Below are 22685 nucleotides of genomic sequence, written 5' to 3'. Positions count from 1 at the left end.
ACACATGTAAAGGAGTGCGATATGTATTTCTAAATAAAAAATCAACAAAAAAATTAATTCAAATACAGTGGACTTCCATAACTCGAACCTTCTATAACTCGAAGTTCTCTATAACTCGAACTCTTGAAGTGGCAATAGAAGTCAAATTTCATACAAATTTCCTTCCATAAATCGAACTTTTCGACCATGACATTATACAAAATTTAAAATTTTACTATCAGGGAACAATTTTAAAAGAGTCTTTCTATATCGTATGGGGGCGAACAAAAAATATGATTTTATACTTATAGATTTCCTAAATCGTATAACAAAGGCATGAGATATAGACGTCAAAACTAAAACTGTGGGTAAATCTATACTTTACAGCTTTTTAAAAAATGTATGTTTTAATGAACATTGCTATAACTCGAAGTTTTTTTGTGGGTTATGGTATGATTCGAGTTAGAGAAGTTCCACAGTATATTAGAATAATTAAAATGGATGATAATAAGCGATTCTCGGTGACCCAAGTATAAATTCATTAAGATTATATTAAGTCCCGTACCTTTGTCAAAGTTCGCTTAGTTTAATTATATTTTCAATTTGTGAAAATGACAATCTTTGAAACAGTTCATTTGGCTCTGTTCAAAGTTAACTATACAAAATATTATTTTTGGTCAATATGACACAAAAAATCCTTATCGGCGGGTTAATGCGTTAAATGTGAGATTATTGTTTGGAAATAGTGACCTATGAATGTGGATTCCAATTCATAAATTATCTTACAATTCATTCATTTTGATGATAAGTTTGAGATATTACAATAAAAGAATTATGACATTGACAGTTTCGACTCTTTATACTATGTTTAAATAAAACGAGATTATCTCCATTTACGAACTTAACTCGATAATCTGTAATTAAGAAACGAGATTTCTCCTACAAAATTCCTCTCTTGATAATCCGAGATTATAAAATTATCTCGTTTTATACAACTAGATTTACGGTGGTATTCCTAGTTTTATCGTTAATTTTGCGAAGAAGAGCAGAAATGTCAAATGAAAATGTAAACAAAAACGGCCGACAGCGAGAGAAAGATGTGTAATACAACAACAAATACAACAGATTTGACAATTGATAATCTCATTTGGCTATAAGTAAACGGTTAGATTATTGAACGTGCTTAGAAAGAGATTATTTTCATATGTAAACATACTATTACTTCACCTGGCTACGTTTGACAGAAAAATATATGAGTTCATGACATGAAATGTATCTCGAACTAAAGTAGGAGATAAGTCTTTTTAACAATAACCATGAGAGTTTGAAAGTTCCTATAGTTTGTTTCGCAGTTTTCTCCTTAGCAATCCCGCCTTAGACCAAATATTATATTTCTTCTTTGGTTATACTCGGATTTTTAACGACGAAACACCACGTTAACAGACAAAGATATTTGTCCGTTTTGATGACATAAATGAAGAATGACTTGAGCAGGCTAATAGCCTTTTCGCACAGCCAACTTAATTTATTAAAATAGGATTATAATTGAGAAACCAGTTTTTGTTTTTCGCACTCGTTTAACTCGTTTAATTCGTTTCTCCATTTTTGTTTTGGAATACATAAAGTAGTTGGTAGGTTTCATGAGCTGATTGCTATTTTTTCAATAACCACAACCAAATTTAAAGCGTGGATGACAACTCCCAGAGTTGCATTCTATTTTCAACTCGATTTGTATTCGATTAAAAACTAATGTAGTAAAATAGAATTTTTTTCTGTATGCTAAATCGATCTAAATCAGCGCTTTAATAGAGAAGAGGCCCCTTAATTGATCAATTAACACCTGTGCGAAAATATTCTTTATAAAACAGCATAGTTCGCTATAAAGATTAACGTTGATGTGCTTTAATTGAGTTATTAAAATGAAGAGTGATCAACTCAAAGACTTTAGTGGAGAATTTTTTATTTCAGGAATAGGATATAGCCGTAATTCTAATAATGCCTTAATTTTATAGACGAACTGTTAATCGTTATATCCATAAACTTGTGGCATATTTGAAAGGCAACTGATCTTCAAACAAATAATGGCATTTTTCGCCAATTTTTTTTTATGAAATTGGCATTTTAATAATAACTTATAATTTTCTAGGTTTAAATAGAAATGTTATCTAGTTATGCGTGATCTATGATACAGAAGTTTGTTACAGAGTTACCATAAACTTTCAAAAACAAAGAGGGATTTGTTATTGTCTATCTTTATAGGTTTAGTTATTTCGATCGTTGAAAGGAGTGTAGTTTGAGCATTATAAACTTCCATTATTTAATACACAAATGATCAATGCAATAGATTAACTCGCCAACAAGTTTCCATCTTCCTACAAGGAATCCCATATAATATATTATATATTTAAATGTAAATTTATGCGGAGATAGCCAACAACAAGTAACCCATTAAAAAATTAACCATTGTTTGGCTAATATAAAGACAGACAGACTGCATAGAAGTCTTCTAAACACCACGAGACAGTGTGCAGTTATTTCTTGCAAAATACTAGGGTAGCACTTATAAAATGCAAATAAATTTAACATATGTGAGAGACTTTGCTATAATTTTTATAAGGTAATAATGACTTAATAAAATTAAGAATATGTTTGGACAGCCTTTTTTATATATAGAGAACAAAAATATATATTACATTACAATTTTTATACTCTCGCAACAAATGTTGCTAAAGAGAGTATTATAGTTTTGTTCACATAACGGTTGTTTGTAACACCCAAAACTAAACGAGTCAGATATAGGGCTATATATACCAAAGTGATCAGGGTGAAGAGTGGAGTTCAAGTCCGAATGTCTGTCTGTTCGTCCATCCGTTCAATGTATAAATTGAGATATGCTGATGAAACTTGGCACACTTATTTCTTGGCACCATAGGAAGGTTGCTTTCGAAAATGAGCCAAATCGGACCACTGCCATGCCCACAAAATGGCGAAAACCGAAAACACATAAAGTGCCATAACTAAGCTATGGAAATAAAATTTGGTATGAGGGATCGCACTATGAAGAGGCATATTTGGATGTAATTTTTTTGGGGAAGTGGGCGTGTCCCCGCCCCCTACTAAATTTTTTGTACATATCTCGCAAACCAATAGAGCTATATAAACCAAACTTTCTGCAGTCGCTTTTTTTAGCCACTTCCTAATACAGTCCAACAATGAAAAAAATCGGATCATAACCACGCCCACCTCCCATACAAAAGTTAGGTTGAAAATTACAAAAAGTGAGGTAACTCACTAACGAAAAACGTCAGAAACACTAAATTTCACATAAGAAATGGCAGATGTAACCTGCACTCAGATTTTTTTACAAAATGAAAAATGGGCGTGGCGTCGCCCACTTATGGGTCAAAAACCATATCTCAGGAACTACTCGACCGATTTCAATGAAACTTGGCTTGTAATAGTTTTCTTACATCCCAATGATATGTTGTGAAAATAGGCCAAATCGCTTCACAACCACGCCTACTTCCTATATACCAGAACTTTGAAGACAATCTGAATCGTTTACTTTACAATATATAAAGTAAGTACTAGTGAAGATATCGGTGCCGAACTTTGCACAAATACTATGTTAATAGTGTGGCAGCCCCATTCTAAAAATCGCCGAAATCGGACCATAGGTTTTTAAGGCATAGGTTTTAAGGCTATTATGGTTTCAATGGACTTTATACAATATATATGACGAATATGTGGGTCAAATTGTGTATTTTATAATATAAAGTTAAAAAAATAAATTGCGAGAGTATAAAATGTTCGGTTACACCCGAACTTAGCCCTTCCTTACTTGTTCGATTTTAAGTTTAGTTAGGTTAGGTTGTGTTTTGTGACTGACTCTCTATTGGGAGATTACATTTAGAGATTATGTCCTTTATGATGCCAAAAGCATTGAAAATGGGTTAAGCCTTCATTTAAAGTCATACGTCATATAGGTATTGGGATCGTCACAATGGTGCTAAGAGGATGATTTTTAACATCAAGCCGATTGTTTCTAAAATCTCTCTTTAGTTCGTGGTGGCGAATTTTGATAAAAAAATAACTGAACAAATTTAAACTTCCAAAATCGTTTTGATGAAAATAATAATAAAAATGCAATAAAATAATAAAAATAAATTTCATCGCATTTAGAACATCCCTAATTTCTTCATGCATATGTTGCATATATGAATATCTATTATGTAATATGTATGAGCATTCACATTTAAGCCATTTCGCAGTTGCGGCACTGTTGTCACTCGTGCCACTGGCATTTTTTGCGTACCAGCCATGCAGAGTATGCACTTTTCCAGCACACACACACACAAACGCATGTGCATATGTGACTGCATGAGCCTCTTCTACTTGTGAATGCAGATAATGCATATAAATAAGTAGCACAAAGGAGCGTATGTGATTTTCAATGTTGCTTTTGTACGCATTGTTGTGGTAGCTAGTGTTGCGTGGTGGCTCGTTACTCGCCTCGGTTGTTGGCACAAATGCACAATTATATCGCTAGGTATGTTTTGTATGTTTATCTGTGAAATGTTGCTCGTATTTTGTGTTTTAACTAAAGGATTTGTGCTGTTTGCGGAAGAAATGATAGTGGAGAATTTTTTTTTTAATTTTTTTTTTTTTTAATTACATACATAAGTATATATAAATATGAGTATAAAAACAGCGTTTCAGCATTCAGTTGTTGTTGTAATCGGGAAATAAACAATAACTCCACAAATTTTCACCCAAAAATAGATTTTAAATTTTTTTAGAAAAACATTTTGAACAAATTTTGAAAGAATTCTTGAAAAAAAAATTCAAATTTTTGAAATCGAAATTTTTTTTAAATCATATTTTCAAATATCTTATTATTGAAATTTCCAATATTTTCATTATCTTTCGCAACCTAGGTCAATATTGTTTTTCTAAGCGTAAATTCAACCATTGTAGCAAATTAACCCCTTCTTCTTGGACGCAATTTACTTAAGATGAGCTACACTACTACTGAGGTATACAAACATACTAAATACAAATACATCCATACATATATATATGTATGTGTCATGTTGCCACTCACTCAAAATGACTTTCTTTGTTAGTTGCCAGCGCTGAATAATTAACCTTATCTGGGGCATCATCATCTGTTGCACCCTTGCTGCCAGCTGCATGTCAGTGGCGTACTTAAGACTCTACATACACAAACACTAAATATGCATAGAAGCCACTTGTCTGTTTGTATATACATACATATATTGTATAAAATACGCATACTTGGCGCTCTTAAGATGCCACCTACAAAGCATTTCAACTGCAGCGCTGCCTCGAGCAGCAAAAGCAAAAAGCGCATTCCTTCGCTTGCTTGCTTGCTTGTATGAACTTGCATATTGTTGTTGTTGTTGTTGTTTGAATGTATGTATAATGCAAGTGCTGCAACATTATTTGCAATTTAGCTAGTTTTGTAGTTAAGTAAATGAGATAAATTCTCCGTAGAAAGTTGATGCGTAAAAGCATATTTACGCTGAAAGAAAATATTTTTATACGCTTTTGTGATGTGAAATTGCATGCTGTTTTTTGTTGTTTGTTGTTGTTGTGAAAACAAGTACTATTCCCGGAATATTTTTTTTTTTTTTGCAAAAAGAAAATCATTGGCATGATATGTTTGGTGTAGGTTGCTTACAAAGCATTACAAAATGTTCATCATACGCCATGGCACACCCACATCAAAATAACGAGATCTATGTGTCAGAGACACTGAAAATAATAGGAAGAATGGGTTTAAGTGTAGGTTTTAAAGAAATATATTAATTCTAATAAAATAAAATAACACAAACACAAATCAGTTTTTTTCGATCGGTTAGAATCTAGAGAAAGGAGTTAACTTCAACTAAAGAATTTAAGACTCTGAAATTTTTGATAAACTTTATAAGCTTTAAAACTGTAAAGTTTTTCTAGCTAACTATCAGAATGAAGAATACTCTTTCTGGTGAAACTTGGTACGCACAGGCACTACTAGAAAGGGACATATTTTGTGAAATTTTTGTGGAAAATGGCGTGCTCGCGCTCCCTAATAAGTCTTTTGTACATATCTCGAAAAATACTACAGCTGTATCATCCAAACTTTTAGAGTCGTTTTACAGTACAAAAATTGAAAAAATCGAATTATAACCATGTCCACCTCCCATACAAAGGTTATGTTGAAAATTACTAAAAATGCTTTAATTCAGTAAAGAAAAACACCAGAAACCTTAAATGGGCATGGCTTCGACCCACTTATGGATCAAAAGCCATATCTCCCAAACTACTCGACCAATTTCAATGAAATTCGGTTTATACTATTTCCCAATGCTATGTTATGAAGAACTTTGAAGTCGATTTGATTCATTTACTTTACAATATATAACGTAAGCACTAGCGAACATATCGGAACAGAACTTTGCAAAAATACTGCATTTATAGTGTGGCATCGCCCTTCTAAAAATCGCCGAAATCGGACCATAGGTTTTTAAGGCCTCATATATCGAACATGAGGACCTCACTGCTTCTAATAAATATTTTACCGAAGATATAGGTAACAGAGAACTGCAAAACTCACTTTTTCCTTGAATCAGCTCATACGCAAAAGTTTCTATTCAATTCCAATCACTGAGCGAAACACAGCGTTGAGTAAAAATCAGCTCATGTTGCCGCACCCCTCATTCGCGTACAATGTGAGCCTTCGGTCCGAAATGCTTTGCTGACGTTTGCTCACTACACGAAATGTTTAGCTCACGTTCGCTCAGTGATTGGAAGTGAATAGAAACTTTTGCGTATGAGCTGATTCAAGGAAGAAGTGAGTTTTGCAGTTCTCTGGTATGTATATTGTTTTTGTATGCTTTGTTCGCGATCAGCTTATGCGTCACATGCATTGCACTAAGAATTTGGTACACATTGTGTTCTATTGTTGAGTTTGCTCATACCCATTGACTTTGCTCATACCCATTGAGTTTGCTCATAGGCGTTGAGTTTGCTCTTTCGTGTTTTTGTTTTCTTTCAACACGACCATTGTTGAGCCGAATGAGCGAACGCCTGAGTAGAGCTGTTTCAACACGAGCGTGAATAAACTCAGCAAGCAAACGAATTTACCGCAATTGAGCTGAATTTAGCTCAGTAGCGAAAAAATTCACGAATGCCAGTTTGAGCGCTTGAGCCGAATGGGCTGATAGTTCGGGTATTGTTGGTGCATGAACATTTTTGCGCTCAACGGAAGCCGTTCTCTGATAGGTAAGTCTCCCAGATATTTTAAAGAAATTCAAAAGGAACGTTTTCTATCTAATAGTATGTCTCCGTGCCAAAAATGAGTGAAATCGGGTCATAACATCCCCTAGCTCTCATATACCTAATATTAGGGTTTTCAAAATATATCAAAATTCGAATATATGGGTAAAATTTTGTGTTATGTTAATAAAATTAAATAAATAAATAGCGAGAGTATAAAATGTTCGGTTATACCCGAACTTAGCTCTTCCTTACTTGTTTGAACCCAATTTCCAACCAAAAAATTTAATTTTTATTCCCTTTAATTTGTCCTGCATACTCTGACCCTTTCCTGATTTCGATTTGAAGAACTTTCAGAGGTTTTATAAGTACTATATATACTGGGAAATATCAATATTATCAATTCAGAATTAATATGTTGTTTTGTTGATGAGTATTCACTTCCATTGCTTAATGGCTTAATGTGCACCGACCACAGAGAGGTAGATATAAATAATTTCTATACTCACGAAAATCGCGTCTAAGTAAATGGAAAGGTCGCAGATTTTTAACCGGTTAAGAATTCTCAACTTGACAGAATCGTTTAAACTGTTGTTTTGTGGATTATTTGCTGTTACAACAACAACATCAACAAGAATGATCTGATAAATCCGATGTGTTAAGTTTTACACCTATTTTGAAAGGCCTGATTAGTTTTTTAGTTTAGAAATTTTTAAATAATATCTACAAAATCTAAAAAGATATATATCCCCAAAATATGTTTTGAGTGTAAAAACTTAGTTAAGGGCTTATAAACAACTACAATTTTCCTTAAATAATGCTTCCATATCTTCAATATATCTAAGTTAATTGCCTCTAGATACTTTAATACTTTAATACAAATATTCCTTAAGTGAAAATGTTATGAGAATACACATGTATTCATACTTACATACCACCAAAGTATCGTTACAAAATAGGAAAAGTATCTCAAAATAATATAATATTCAAGCGAAGCAAATATCACCAACTGACCGGAAACGGAAACATGCAGATTCAAAGCAGTGCGCCGTGTCGAAAGTGATGCGTAAAAACTGTACAATATGAGTACAGAAATTGCACAGCATCCAAGAAAATTAATGAACCGTGAAAGTTTTCTGAGTGCTGTTGTTTCAACTTGCAACTAAATGTATGACATAATAATAAACGGAAAACAGTTTTGTTTCCTCATTTCTTGTGCTTTCGTGAACTCAGAACTGATTCAGAACTGACAGTTATTATCTTTACACGAGTACATGTTGTCTTTGTGGCGTGTAAACGGAGACACAACTTTTGCTTTTCTTTTCTTTTTGGCATTATAGTCTTATTGTGCTTCAAAGGAGTGCTGAAAGTGAGGCAAATGGAACCACTGCGTCTTTAATTAAACAAGTAGAATTAATTTAGTGACGCCGTTGTGTATCTTTAGTATATGAAATTTGAAAATAAATACTTGCTTTTTTATCAGATTTAAGATAATGCAATTATTCATGGCAAGGGGAAAATGTTTTTTGATAGCTGACAACTCTATTCCACTCTGTTAAAATCTAAAAACTTTTCGGATATTTCATGGAATGTTTACTTAAACACCAAACTTTCGGTAAACACTTGTTATTCCACATTTTCATATTTTTATATTGATGGTAACTCTATTCCAAATAATGGCTCTTTATAAGATCTGGTTGTAGAACACGTATTGAAATATTTGGCTAAGTGTTACTATGTTATCGTACACTTGCTGGAACATTTCTCAAGCGTTACTTATATGTTGAAATTTTATAGCTTTTATCTTTTATGATAGGTGGCAACTCTATCCCAAAATATTCATACATTTAATTTTTGTTTGTTTAAATATGTTTGATTTGAACACAGAATTTCAACTTTAAAAAATTTATTGTATATATTTTTTTCGATAGGTGGCAACTCTATTCCAAAATATTCATAAATTTATTTTTTCATTTTCAAAATATGTTTGATTTGAACACAGAATTACAATTTTAAAAATTTATTGTATTTATTTTCTTCGAAAGGTGGCAATTCTACTCCAAAAATTTTAAAAATTTATTTTTTTTTAGAAATATTTATAAACTTCTGATGCCTAGCGTGTTTTTTTAATGTTTCCTGTTTCATTCTATTGAAATAATTCAAAAATAAAACCTTCGTGTGAATAATATATAATATCAGGTTTTATATACCAAATTTAGACTTCACTTGCCTAACATAAAGGCAAATGACTGCAAGCTCTCTTCATAACAATTGCAGTGCAGTTTTTATTATATTCAAACAATATTACTTTCCAAATTGCAGCTAAGCACATACTCATAACTCCAACTGACACACCATAACATGCCAGCAAACCATAAATCAAGCCACTGTTCTACTGCTAGTGCAATTTCGCAAAAGTAAGCAATTTTGAGGTCATGTTCAATAAAATTGCATAACCATTACTGTGCGCTCAAGGACACAACACGCATACACTCATATGTATTGAAAATGCATAGGAGTTTCTCATATGCGTGCCATGTTTCGCATTCTGAAATATTAATAGTGGCAACCTTTTAGGAGGAAAGCTAACATTAATTGAAATTTCTGGAAATTTTCTTTTTACAAAAACAACGTTATGGCTAATTTATGACGAAATGAAAATTGTTGCAAGTGATTTCAAGCTTGGAGCGGTGAAGCAGAAGCCTAGAATTCCATTGAATTTCCTTCTTTGGATTAACATTTTTCATGGTTTTTCAAATTTTTATTAAAAAAGGCCGGAGCTTATAAAAATATATATTACATATATGTATGTGTTTTGCGTAAATAATGTTGTGGTTTGCTCATAATTTAAGTTTGCGCATGCTAAGTAAAAAAAAAGTTATATATTCGAATATTCATTTATTTAAGAAAATTGTTCGAAATACAAGTTTTTATTTGCGAAAATGTCGATTGTACGCATTTTTCGTGAGTTTCACTTTTTTCAATAAAAATAGAAATTTTGATGAACTTGTACTATGCGAATAGTTAACCGATTAGTCGGAAATGAGCGGTTCATCGAATAGTCAACAACTTACGACTATCCGGATACTGTAAACCGAATATTATTATTCGAATAATGCCCTATCCGGTTAATTCTGTAAGTCGAATTGTCGAATACCAAGAGCTCTAGTTCAAACGCCTTTCCAGATATTAATATAAAATAAAGAACAATAACAATAAACCTATAATAGGATAATTCTCTGAACAAACAAAGTAACTGACTTAAGCATAAAAACTCTCAATCAATTATTCATTTAATCCATTCAACATCCGTTTAGAAAATCCGTTCAGATAAGTTTATTATTTTTAAATAGCTCAAATTCACGTTAATTCTAGATAATATATATCTATATCTGGTAAATTATGCTTAACTTTCTATATAATCGTAATCATAACCTAAAGGCTTGTTTGTTCCGTAATAGACTTTTCATACAGACAAAATAAATTAATAAATTAAGATTATAATTGAGAAATCAGCTTTCGCCTTTCGCACACCCGCCTACTCGATTAACGATCAGCTGTTATACATTTGGTTTTTTTCTGTTCATAAGAAGTTGTTTCATCAGCTGAATGCTATTTCATAACCACAACCAAATTTCCAGCGTGGACAACAACCAGTAGAGTTGTATTCCAGTTTCCACTCTATTTGTATTCGATTAAAAATTAAGGTAGTAAAATAACATTTTTCTATTGCATGGTAAATCGATCTAAATCAGCGCTTTAATCGAGTGTAGGCCGGTTAATTGATCAATTAACTGCTGTGCGAAAAGGCTATAAGTCTTACCATATCGTTTATATGATTTCTACGAAATTTTATCAAGTTATTGTGTATATATATACGTCCCCTTATTGTTCATAGTATTGATTTTATGCTATGAATGGGTAACATTTTTATATATATATCACTTCTTAATTTGGAAAATGTATCGTTAAAATATCGGTCAATGTACATATATTATTAACCCAAACGATTACCCTCCTCCCGCCCAACCGACGCGTGGGGCGCAGTCCGCATACGAGCGGAATTTGCCGAGTCTAGAAAGGCAAGAGATTTTTAAGCGTCCGGTTCTCAAACTGCTCAGCTACAGAAAGAAACATTTCAACAGCTGAGATTTAAAAATATATAAAAACAAAAAGTTAAAAATTTCTGAATATTATTTATTAAGAGAAGACAAAATAGTTTTTTTGATGCTAAATATGGAGTCAGATGGATCAAATGTGCTGGAATGCGAATTAAAATCATGACATATTCGGCAGAATGGTTCATTTAACTCAAAATTTGTTCTAGAAGATTTTAGAAATAATGGTCTAAACTGCCTGGATGAACGCAATGGGACATTAAACTTAATATCAGACAAAAGGAATGAACTACAAACTAAACCATTCAGAAGTTTTACTAGAAAAATTATACCTAGCATTTCTCTGCGACTAGTGAGTGTGGGAAGACTTATAAGTTTTAAACGACTAGTATACGGGGGAAGATTCAATCTTGAATCCCAATGTAAGTGGCCTAAAGCAAAAAGTAAAAATTGTTTTTGAACGGACTCAAGCTTATCAGAATGGGATTGATAGCTAGGATTCCATACCACAGAACCATACTCCAATATAGGCCTTACCAATGTTGTAAAAAGAATTTTAGTAATATACGGATCACTAAATTCTTTAGACCAACGTTTAACATATAAAATGGGTAACGCCAAAATCGTCGATTTATTGAAACCATCGAAAGGCTAGTTAACTTTATAATTCAAGTATTATATTCCAAGTGTTCATCTGAAGTTAAAATATTTTGAAATTATCAAAATGGTTACTAGGTGCGAAATCATAAATGGCAAATCACTGCAAATCATCATGATCAGGTAATCAAGTACGATCTAACAATAGATTACAACAGTGTCAACATAGCAGAATCCCTCAAATTTATTAGTCGAATGCTTGCTGTTCCTACAACAACAAGTGCAAATGCTAATGATTGCTTGATTTGGTTGATCAATTTTAAATTCTATTAAATCTGTTGTATCTTAAAGAGTTTGATCCAGATTTGATTTGTAAATTTGTAATTTCTCCTGTAAGCGTCAAATTCAACAAAGGTAAAGTTTAAATGATAAAAAATGATAACAGCTGCTCGCTAATCGCGTAAGCGGCTGTGCGAAACGCAAAAACTGGATTATCAATTATAATCTTAATATACTAAATTTATTTGGCTGTGCGAAAAGGTAATTGCTAAATTTGGGATCTTTTTTTGAATTTTTTAAAGAAATCAAATTAGTTAAGGATAAACTTCTTAGATAATTATTATTATTTAAAATTATTTGCTCTCTCTATCTTAGCGAATCTCAAATCGAATAATGAATTATGTGAAGTATTTCCGATATTTTCAAGAAAAAATAAATACAAATATTTTTCTAAATATTATAAATTTCTTATGCATCAAGGGCATGTACACCTCACTAAAAAGTACTCTTCACCTTAAAATTTTTATTTTTAACTAATATCTAAAATAGAAATAAAATTTAAAGCGTGATATTAATATCAACTTTAAGTTCGAACTAAAAAAAATCACTATACTATTACAAATCATTTTTGCATTCGCATGCTTGGTAGTCATAAATCAATTTAGGCCACGAAGCATGCCAAACCAATTAGGAGGAAACAAATCGAATCATTGAGTGGCGGAATGCTACAAGTCAAACTGCACAGCGAGCGTTTCGTGCATGTCCCACATACCAATTGTGCACACACACAAACCCATACATATATGTATACATGTATAGTATGTGTGCATGTGCCACTTTCATTCGTATAAAACACACTAGTACCCGCACTCAATTTTCTAATTTGTAGCGAGTAATAAACGCAGCAATTACTTACCGAAATTGCGCACACCTACTCACGTATGCAAATACACGTTTCCACTGTGTATCGTGTGTGTATGTGTGTGTGTGTGCGCTTTTCGTGTCGGATGGCTGAAAAGTGCCGGATCATCAAAAAAATAAAATTTCGCCTAACAAATCAGGAAACGGAAGTAGTTAACAAAATGATTTTTGGAATGAGTAGCGAAAACGCAAAACTGCTACGTTGCAGTTGAGGTGAAAGCGAAATGCGGTGAACGGAGGAGAGAGATTAGATGCAAATCTTATACCGAAATATTTTAGAAGGGAATTTATTTAGGTGCGGTAGTAAAATGGGGCAAATGCCACAAATTGGTGTCACAAACGAAAGTCTAACTCGCGCGCTATATAGAGTATGCCTAAATATTATAAAACGGAACTGATTTGCATAATTTTTTTGAGTTGCCATATGTAAAATTCGCAGTTTTATAAAAAAGGTTGCCATCTTTTTGGAATTTTTATTAATAAAATATTTGTAAGATAAAGCAAAGAAATGTATAAGAAAAAATTTGATAAAAATTGCAAAATTATTAAGGAATTTATTATGAGGAGAGTTGCCATCTGTTAAAAAATGTAATATTATAAAAATCATTTAAATTTATTAATTAAATGTATTATAACAATGTATGAAAAGAAAAAAAATATTTGTGGAAAATATTTTTAAAGGGGTTGCCACTTATTTAAATATATATTTAATTATGTGCCTAAAATTAATAAAATCTGAATATTAAACTATATGTAACATTGAAGATATTTTTTCAGAGTGCTGCCACTTAAATGAAAATTTTAAACGGGGTTTTCCATATACTTATGACGCTTGCTAGTATTTCCAAGTAGAGACCGACCGATTAATCGGCCTTGGTATCGGCATCGGCCAGTATCGGCCACAAAATTAAGCATCGGCATCGGTATCCGCTTCGGCCATATTTGGCCGATTCTTTCTATTTCTTTCGGATTATACTAAAATACATTTTTTTTCTTTTTTGATTTCTTTAGAGCATAAAATTTGTATTCTTCTGTTTACCATATAAAATACAGTGAATCACATCTGACTAAACTAACAATTCATCATGGTGATAATTTAAGTCTAGTATAAAGAAATTCAACAATTTTGCATTAATGAAAAGTTTTTTTTTTAGAAACATTCGATTTATGCCAATTATTCTCAGTTTTGCTTAACAACTTGTTGAGATTTTGAAGATAATGTCATAAAGTCACTATTATAGAAGCATTCGTAACTAGGTTAATTTATTTTTAAAAGTTTGTCATAGACAGGGTCACGTAACAATCACATGGTGCTGGCCTGGACTATAATAAGGTGCATGGAAAAGAACCTCCCAAACAAGCTTCCGAAGTTTCTATTGAGTCACTATCACTATTTGCCGCCTTTCACAATGTGAGATGTAAATAACAAAAGTCATCTCTTTGAAAATAACGGATTCTTTTTACTAGACCTACTATTTTCGAATATTGGCCTTAATGTTCATATTTGTCCTTAGTGCCCAGTGTAACCCATGAAAAATTGGCGATTTTAGTGAATTTTTTTAAAGAAAGTACTCAATCGAATGTTCCGAAGTTTTTGGACATAATAAGGTGTACTTTCAACTATATTTTAAGATTTTTATTTTACAAAAATTTTGAAAAATAAAGGAGTTATGGGCTGTCTTGGGAGGTGCCAAAAGAAAAAGTTCCCCAACTGCTGACATGATTCCGGCCGAATGAGAAATTGAAACACAAAAATTTAAAAAGGTTATTAAAGTTGAATATATTCCCTATACAATGACCTACGATATCAAACATTAACAAAATGGCATAGTTCTGAAAAAAATTCGATTTTTAGGTAAAAAATAGTCGTTTTTTAAATGCCAAGTTGACAATTTTCAACAAATCAAAAAGATCGTAGGTCACTGTGTAGTAAATATATTTAAGAACATTCAGTTTGAATTTGAAGTTGATCGGTCAATATCTCGTTGAGTTATGATGTCAGTAATTTTGTGAAAAGTCGTTTCGAGAAAAACGCGTTTAAAGTTTCGACTATAGCGGCTAATACATGTGAGCGATTGCTCTTTAGAACGCTGCCATTCAAAAACTATTCAAGATACGACCTTACCTTTCACATCGATTTTTTGAAAATGTCACGCCGGTATACCCCCTTAAAGGAAAAAAGCTATATTACTGATTGCAGATTCGCTTTGAGAAAACGCGAATAACTTATTTGTTCTATCAACATATATCTTATAATAATAATTTATTTACTTTTGAATATTAATTAAATCACTAAACAACTTCATATTTACATATGAATTGAGTTGTTTACCTATTTTGTGATGTTATTTGTCTTTGTTTTTATTTTATTACCATACTAATTTACTAAATAATGTGGTTGATGAAAGAATCGGCATCGGCATCGGCATCGGCCGATTCTTTGCCAACTGGCCGATTAATCGGCATCGGCATCGGCCAAAATTTTGGTATCGGTCGGACACTATTTCCAAGCATCTAAACTACCATTGACTCTATTATGAATAGAAAGGCCACTCAAAATTTTAACTATCATCAATGTCAGCTACAACAACCAACAATCGGAAATGAGCATATCTGCTGATGCGGCAAGACACTCATAAGTACGCACTTGCTCATGTTACCAGCGCTGACTAGTCATTAACCTTGTGACTGCAGATATTCTGATACTCGTACAACAACATATACTATAGACGAGTATACATCAAGTGTTGCTTTCTAAAACAGTACTTCATATTTGATTGGCTATAAATGAGTTAATTAGTGTCTGAATATAATTGAATAGGCGAAATAATAATAACTGTTAAATTAAAACGATTTCTTTAATGTAATGGAATGAAGTATGAGACGCCCCTTGGTAAATTATAAAAAAGAAATAGGTAAGAGAAGTTTATTAAAAATATTGGCGGCATTTTATTTTTAATACGGTTACTTGTTTTCGTAATAATCTCTTCATTTGCAAACTATAATGTTAAATCTTATGTGCAGAAAGGTGAATGAAGGTAGTCATTCTTGATATTAGGTTGGCAAATATCTCCCTTCCACCTTTTTGTTTTTTGAATTTCACGGCTATGCAAAGGCGGCGCTACAAAGCTCGTATCTGACAATACTATACATCTCTGAAAGGTCTTGACATAACCTACAAAACGACACTATGCATGATTAGTTTGGATATTGCGTTCAATAGTTATAGACGTGTAAACATGGAGTTCACTTATGCCGCAATTCACGCTATTTTAGTTTTCCTTCGTTAAAGGCAAATCCGCTAGAGAAACGTTCCGTGAGATTAATGGTGTTTTGGGGGATGGTACTCTATCACTTCGAACTGCGGAGGAATGGTTTCGACGATTCAGAGCGGGTTAAAACGACGCCAAGGATAAGCCAGCCGGCGGAAGACATGGAAAACATCGAGTTAGACCGGTATGTGGTACTCGTGACATCGCCCAGGAGATGGGAGTTAGTCACCAAACCATTTTAAACCATCTACAGAAGGCTGGATACACAAAAAAGCTTGATTTGATATTTGATTTCATGATACACGGAGCCGCATGATTTGACAAAAAAAAAACTTCTGGACCGAATCAAGGCATATAGCAGGCTGAAACGAAACGAACTCGACCCATTTTTGAAGCTAAGCCTTTATCAAGCGAAAACGGTCGTGGTCGAAGGCCGGTGAATCGTCCATATGGTCAAACGCTTAATTCAACCATCTACTGCGAACATCTGGACCGCTTGAAGCAGGCGATCGACCAGAAGCGTCCAGAATTGGGAAACAAGAAGGGTGTAGTGTTCCACCAGGACAACGCCAGACCACACACTTCGTTGATGACTCGTCAGAAGCTACGGGAGTTCGGATGGGAGGAACGCCCTTGATGATGTAAAGTTGAACTCAAAAGAGGCTTGTGAAAAGTGGTTGTCCGAGGAGCTTTTACGAGGGAGGTTATAATGAAGTTACCACATGTACATAGCATAACAACCTTAGTTTGAGCTCGTGACTGCAACCCGGTTGATGGTGGGTTCGAAAAGAAAGTATCGACCGTTTGAGATAACTACTTGAAACCGAACGGATGAAAATCGGTTTTTGGTAAACACTCACACTATGATAAGGGAATATTCCTAACGTATATGTATGGTATAAAGAGAACTGAAGAAAAAAGATCAACATGTTCACTGTATGTAGCGTACTGAAAAATCTTCAAATCTGTCAATTTTGGCAAATAGTTGTCACCTGTCAAAGACAAGGTTGTATACTAACCAGAAGGGAATCTTAAAAGCAAACCATATCAGTCTAGACTTAGAAACTCATTTTAAAGTTATTATTTCTAAGATCCTTCGTAATTTTAACCAACACCCTTATGTGTTTCATGACTTCTTTATTAACAGATTTAGTTTCTTTTCACTCTATAGAAAAGGGTCGTGAAATAAAATGTATTTTAACCATTCATATACCATTATATATATTTAAGTGGAAAACCATATATAACAAATAAAATATATAATATGGTCAATTCTTCACTTCCAAGCAATAACAATCGATTGTATGGAAATGCTGGACGGCATAAGCCATGAGAGGCCACGCTTTTGTTGCAAATTCTACAGAATAGAGAGGATATCACTCAATATGCGGCATACAGCATCATAAAGAACTGTAGCTCAATGTATCTACTGAACGAAAGAATATATATACACATACATACATACACATAAAATAACACATGTGTGTGTGCGATTTGCTGCATGTCATGCAGGAACAATGCGAACTCCATACAAACCAGCTCTGCGGTTGGCGAAGAACGACGTAATTGTGGTTAAGCGCAACTCTTTTAATCTGTGCGACAACAAATAACAACAACAATCAAACACTGGCGGTATAATGTTCTGGTGATTGTGTGTGTGTGCGTGTTTGTGCGGCTTTGAAAGGGCCAAGGATGCTCGTGCACAGCAATCAGCATTGAATAAAATGACGGATTTCCAATGAAATGGGAAAAAACATAGAATTTCTATTGATCGATAGCAGCAGCTAGCTGGTATTAGTTGCTGCCGATTCATGTGGCGTGCAGTTTGCTTTTATAAAATAAAATAAAATAAAATATTTATAATCACACACTTCAATTTTCATCTCTAATTTCACTGTTGACTGTCTCCTGCTTGAGGGCAATAAGTTAAGCAGCTGTGTTGACGCTGACAGCATAACCTTGACCTAGTAAAGATATTTGCTTTTCTTTTCTTCAACTGTTCAAAGCAGGCATTATGATATTTATTTATAAATAAATATGTATGCTTGTATATATCCTTGTATATATAGAAAATATGCTTGATTGAAATATATACAATTGAACTCATTTATGTTCTATTCAAAAGGTAAATTATTTGAGGCAATAATTGAGTCCTAATTTTTGGTGTTCAAATCTACTCAATTTAGTTTAAACAATTAGTATTTGTCGTCTAATTGTTTTAATTTGTTTTTGTGTTAATTTCTTTGGGAAAGATCGAGTCTTAGATTCCTCTGCCCTTGTACAGAAATATGGTCATAAAAGAAAAGAAATTATTATGCAAAACGTTTTTATTTTTTGTAAATTTTTAAATTGTTTTCTGACTGGCAATTTCCTTCTCTCAATAAATAATCTACACAGGGTTGTATACTTTATCTCAATTTAATGTTAATTGATTCATTATGGAAAACTAAGAACAATTATTGGTTCAATTTCCGAAATTATGTTAATTGCTCAATTAGGAGTTTATTTGTGCTTGAAACTATATACATTAACTACAGATTATTTATTTTGTCACATTATATGATATTTGTTTTGAAGGGTCGAATTTAAGATGAATCTTTAAATAAATAAAAATATAAAATTATTGGAATATTACGCTTAATTTTTTTTCCACTAATAGTGTCATTAGTTAAGTTTAAGGTTACAATTAATTAATAAGTTTATTCATTTATTCATTAATTTTTATTCATTTATTAATTGTAATTAATCTCTTCATTAACGTTCCTTTTATTTCTTTTCAGGATTCTAAATTACGTCAAATTGTAACACTTGGCTCACAGGACACATTGGAGGAGAAAACTGTGACCATTTGTCATGGTTGTGATTTCGTTAATGTAACATTTGTGAATTTTTGCTGTACCAAAAGGGAGATTGCACAGGTAAGATTTCTGTGCTGGTCATTAATACTTAATTGAAAAAAATTAGTCTTAATTAAATCTCAATTTGTACAGTTCAATTTATAGCTTTTAAACAGTTTTTAAGGAGCCGCAGACATGAGTATCTTATAGAATTGAAAGTAAAAGTGCTGAGAAATAAGAAATAAAATGAATAAGGCGTTCGGTGTACTAACAATCGTATCGCTGATAGTTCTAAATTGATTGATAAGCTTTGTATATAATAGATATATAGAAGTAAGCAAAATTGTATAGTCGATGAAACGCTGAAAAATATTAGTTAAAATGAATATAGGTGTTTTCTGGTTTCGTACAAATTCTCTCAAAGAAATTTGAATCAGCTTTTTCGCTGTTGAAATTATACAAATTCTCATAGTGAAAGTTAAAGGTTTTCATAATGTCCAGAAGCTTTTTGTAGTCGGTTGAGAACCTTTAGGACCCTCTTTTTGCAGTATAACTTATAGGTACGCAATACTAATTGAAGCCGATTGTCGGGAAAGTAGCTAAAGTAGATGTTTATAATAAAACCCAAGAGACAAGTCACAATTTATTAAGCCCGAAATCGGGGAAAATGAGTAATTTCTACACTTTTTATATTATACTCTTAGTTTTAGAAGAGTGTGGTAGTACCAAGCAAAGTATAATAAGGTACAGAGGCTGTCCTATCATGGTAGTTAAGTATTTTTCTTTTCATATAATCCAAAACAAGACGTATCATATTACCTTTCTAAGGGCGGCACTCAGATTGATAGTTATTATTATTATTTTTTTTTTTTTGACTTGGTATAGCTTCGCTTGATGGAATTGGAAGAAATACAACGATCTTTAAAATGATTTTTGTCACATCGTATCAGAATATTATAATAATATGACAATTTAAATATTCTCATGCCCGGTTTCATAGTCAGTGCTTAGGTTGTGCTTAAGATAAAACAGAAATATTGCGTTTTACAGTTCATACTTAAGTTCTGCTTAAGTACTGAAAATGGGAGACTTAAGCAGTGCTTAAGTAACAGCTGATTTTTGTTTTGAATATTGAGTTATTTGTCATAAAAATAAAATAAAAATTATTTGCTGAAAAGTTTTTTGAAATTTATTGCAATCAATGATGGTTATATGCTTTCCTGCGAGTTGCAATAGGTGCCCCCCACTCGCTTGCGGTGAAATTCGGTGTCCTTTTATTGTTTCCATCCATTTCCCAGATTCTAAATTTATTCGTCGCAAAGTTATTTTTCATCAACAATAATTTCAATTTGTCAGATGGTATTTGTAAACACATGTTTTTCATTGCGCTGCCATATATCATAATAGAATTTTATAGAAAATAAGCATCGACTGTGAAACGCAAATGACTACTCAGTCAACAACAATGCTTAGCTAAGATTTTATTTGGGCACAACTTAAGTACGAACTGTGAAACCGGACATCAGTGAATGATATTCCCAAATTTTCTGTAGAGTTCCTATAGCAATTCACAGAAGTCCTAAAAATATTTCTAAACTCTAATACAAACATTAGGTTAAAATGTCTATATTGCAAGTTTGTTTTTAAATCGCTAAAGCCTTCACACCCTTTCTTCTACACACCTTTCTGTAGACACATTAGCTTAAGTGTAGAACAATTATCGGCCATTATTTGACATTTGACCAAAAAGCGGATTGTTAAATGTCGAAAAGTTCCTATGTATTTTCTGCCAAAAATTGTTGCTTAAATACACAACTTGGCACAAACACATCCACACACATACACACTTGCTAAATTGTCCAATTGTCCGAAATAGTCGTCCATATGTGTGCTGTGTCCTTTGGCAATGAGCCAAACAAGTCATTGCATTTTTATTTGATTTGCTTAAATCTCTTAGGCTGTCACATGTACTGCTGGTTGCTGTCGGTTTGTCAGCACTTTTTTGATCGAGGTACAGCACATTGCGGTGGACATTTTATTTTTAGGGGAAATTTAGAGTTTAGGCCAAAACTAAAACAATGTGAAACAGTAAACGAAAGGACTCTTCTATTTGTATATGTATGTATGTATGTATGTATATGTAGGTGCACTCATTAATAATGTATGTGTGTGAGTATAAGTACGTGGGTCGGGCAGTTGTCACAATAAAAGTTTTTCGTTTACTTTTGAAAACTTCAAGAACTTTTAATTACTCACTACTGGGTATTAAGGTATGTTATTTTCGGCTTTGCCTTTACGACGGTTGCTATGCTTACTTTTGTGTGTGGGTAGTTCTAAAGTTGAACACCATTTAACTTTTCCTTTTACGATGGTCTCGACTTTTGGCGCGTGAAAGCCGTGAGAAAATGTTTTGCATGGGTTGTATTGATACTCAATAACTCTCTATCTATCTCTCTCTCTCTCTGACTTTGTCGATCAGCTTTCTAGTAATATTTTATCTAATATATCTAGTAATATTCATCTAAACAGGTTAGAAAATAATATATTTGCTTACACACTAGCAATTTCTAGCTTGTCGTTCAATATTCTATCCTCATAGGACTACATGGCGTATACGTAACATCAAAAAATATAGAAAATTTCAGTGAAATACAACTTTAACAGATATTTGTTGCCAATTGAAATTTCAACATCGCTGTAATACTTACAACACATTATATAATATAATAAATAAGCACACATACCGACGCTGAGCCTGTGCCATCAAACGTCTGCTCGCTTTCTTGACTAATCATCGTAATTCATAATTCATAATTTGTGGGCATGCATGCGCTTACATACAAGAACATGTGTGTGTAACTAACGAGCTTGCGATTTACATGGTTATTTATGGATAAAAGTGTTATTGCAAGAGCAGCATTCCATCATACGGCGCCACATTTGGCCTATTATATTACATTATAAACACAATAGCGACTTAATTTTGTTATTTCAAGTTATATTTAGATATTTTGATGTATTTTGCTAGTTAACATTGCCATGTGCGTAACATATTTTGAAATAGTTGTATATTATAATCAGTTCAATTATACTGAAAGATAAGGCATATTGTGGAAGTTCTTCAGCTAGGTATAAAACAATATTGAGTAGGTTGAATTTGAAGTCAAAAATATCTTACCGAACTAGAAAGTTGAATTAAAAGCTTAATGTTACTTTAATAGAGACCCTAAAACTTTGCAGAATATAAGAAATATGACCGTCAAGCTAGTGACTTGACTTGACTTTTGAAGTTCTAAAAGCCTAAACTTTTGCTACTTAGATAGTTGCTATGGTCCAAAGCAGTATCTTGACCTGCCTCATACAATATTTTAGAGAAGTGATCAGGATAATTAATAAGATAT

General features: G+C 32.7%; 1 protein-coding gene across 5 annotated transcripts in view; it reads left to right on the top strand.

Annotated features, from left to right (window-relative positions):
* The window catches only part of LOC105216642 (1-phosphatidylinositol 4,5-bisphosphate phosphodiesterase classes I and II), a 107698-nt gene that overhangs the window by 67417 nt on the left and 17596 nt on the right, over nucleotides 1-22685 (top strand). For all 5 annotated transcript variants that reach the window (XM_054228147.1, XM_054228148.1, XM_054228144.1 and 2 more), the window contains exon 4: nucleotides 19228-19365. In XM_054228147.1, the coding sequence (XP_054084122.1) occupies nucleotides 19228-19365 (138 nt within the window). The remainder of the gene's footprint in view (nucleotides 1-19227; nucleotides 19366-22685) is intronic.

The sequence above is a fragment of the Zeugodacus cucurbitae genome, chromosome 3 (genome assembly GCF_028554725.1).
Source record: "Zeugodacus cucurbitae isolate PBARC_wt_2022May chromosome 3, idZeuCucr1.2, whole genome shotgun sequence".
NCBI classification, from domain to species: Eukaryota; Metazoa; Arthropoda; class Insecta; order Diptera; family Tephritidae; genus Zeugodacus; species Zeugodacus cucurbitae.
The sequence above is the reverse complement of the archived record's forward strand: the minus strand, read 5'-3'. Positions and strand labels throughout refer to the sequence as shown.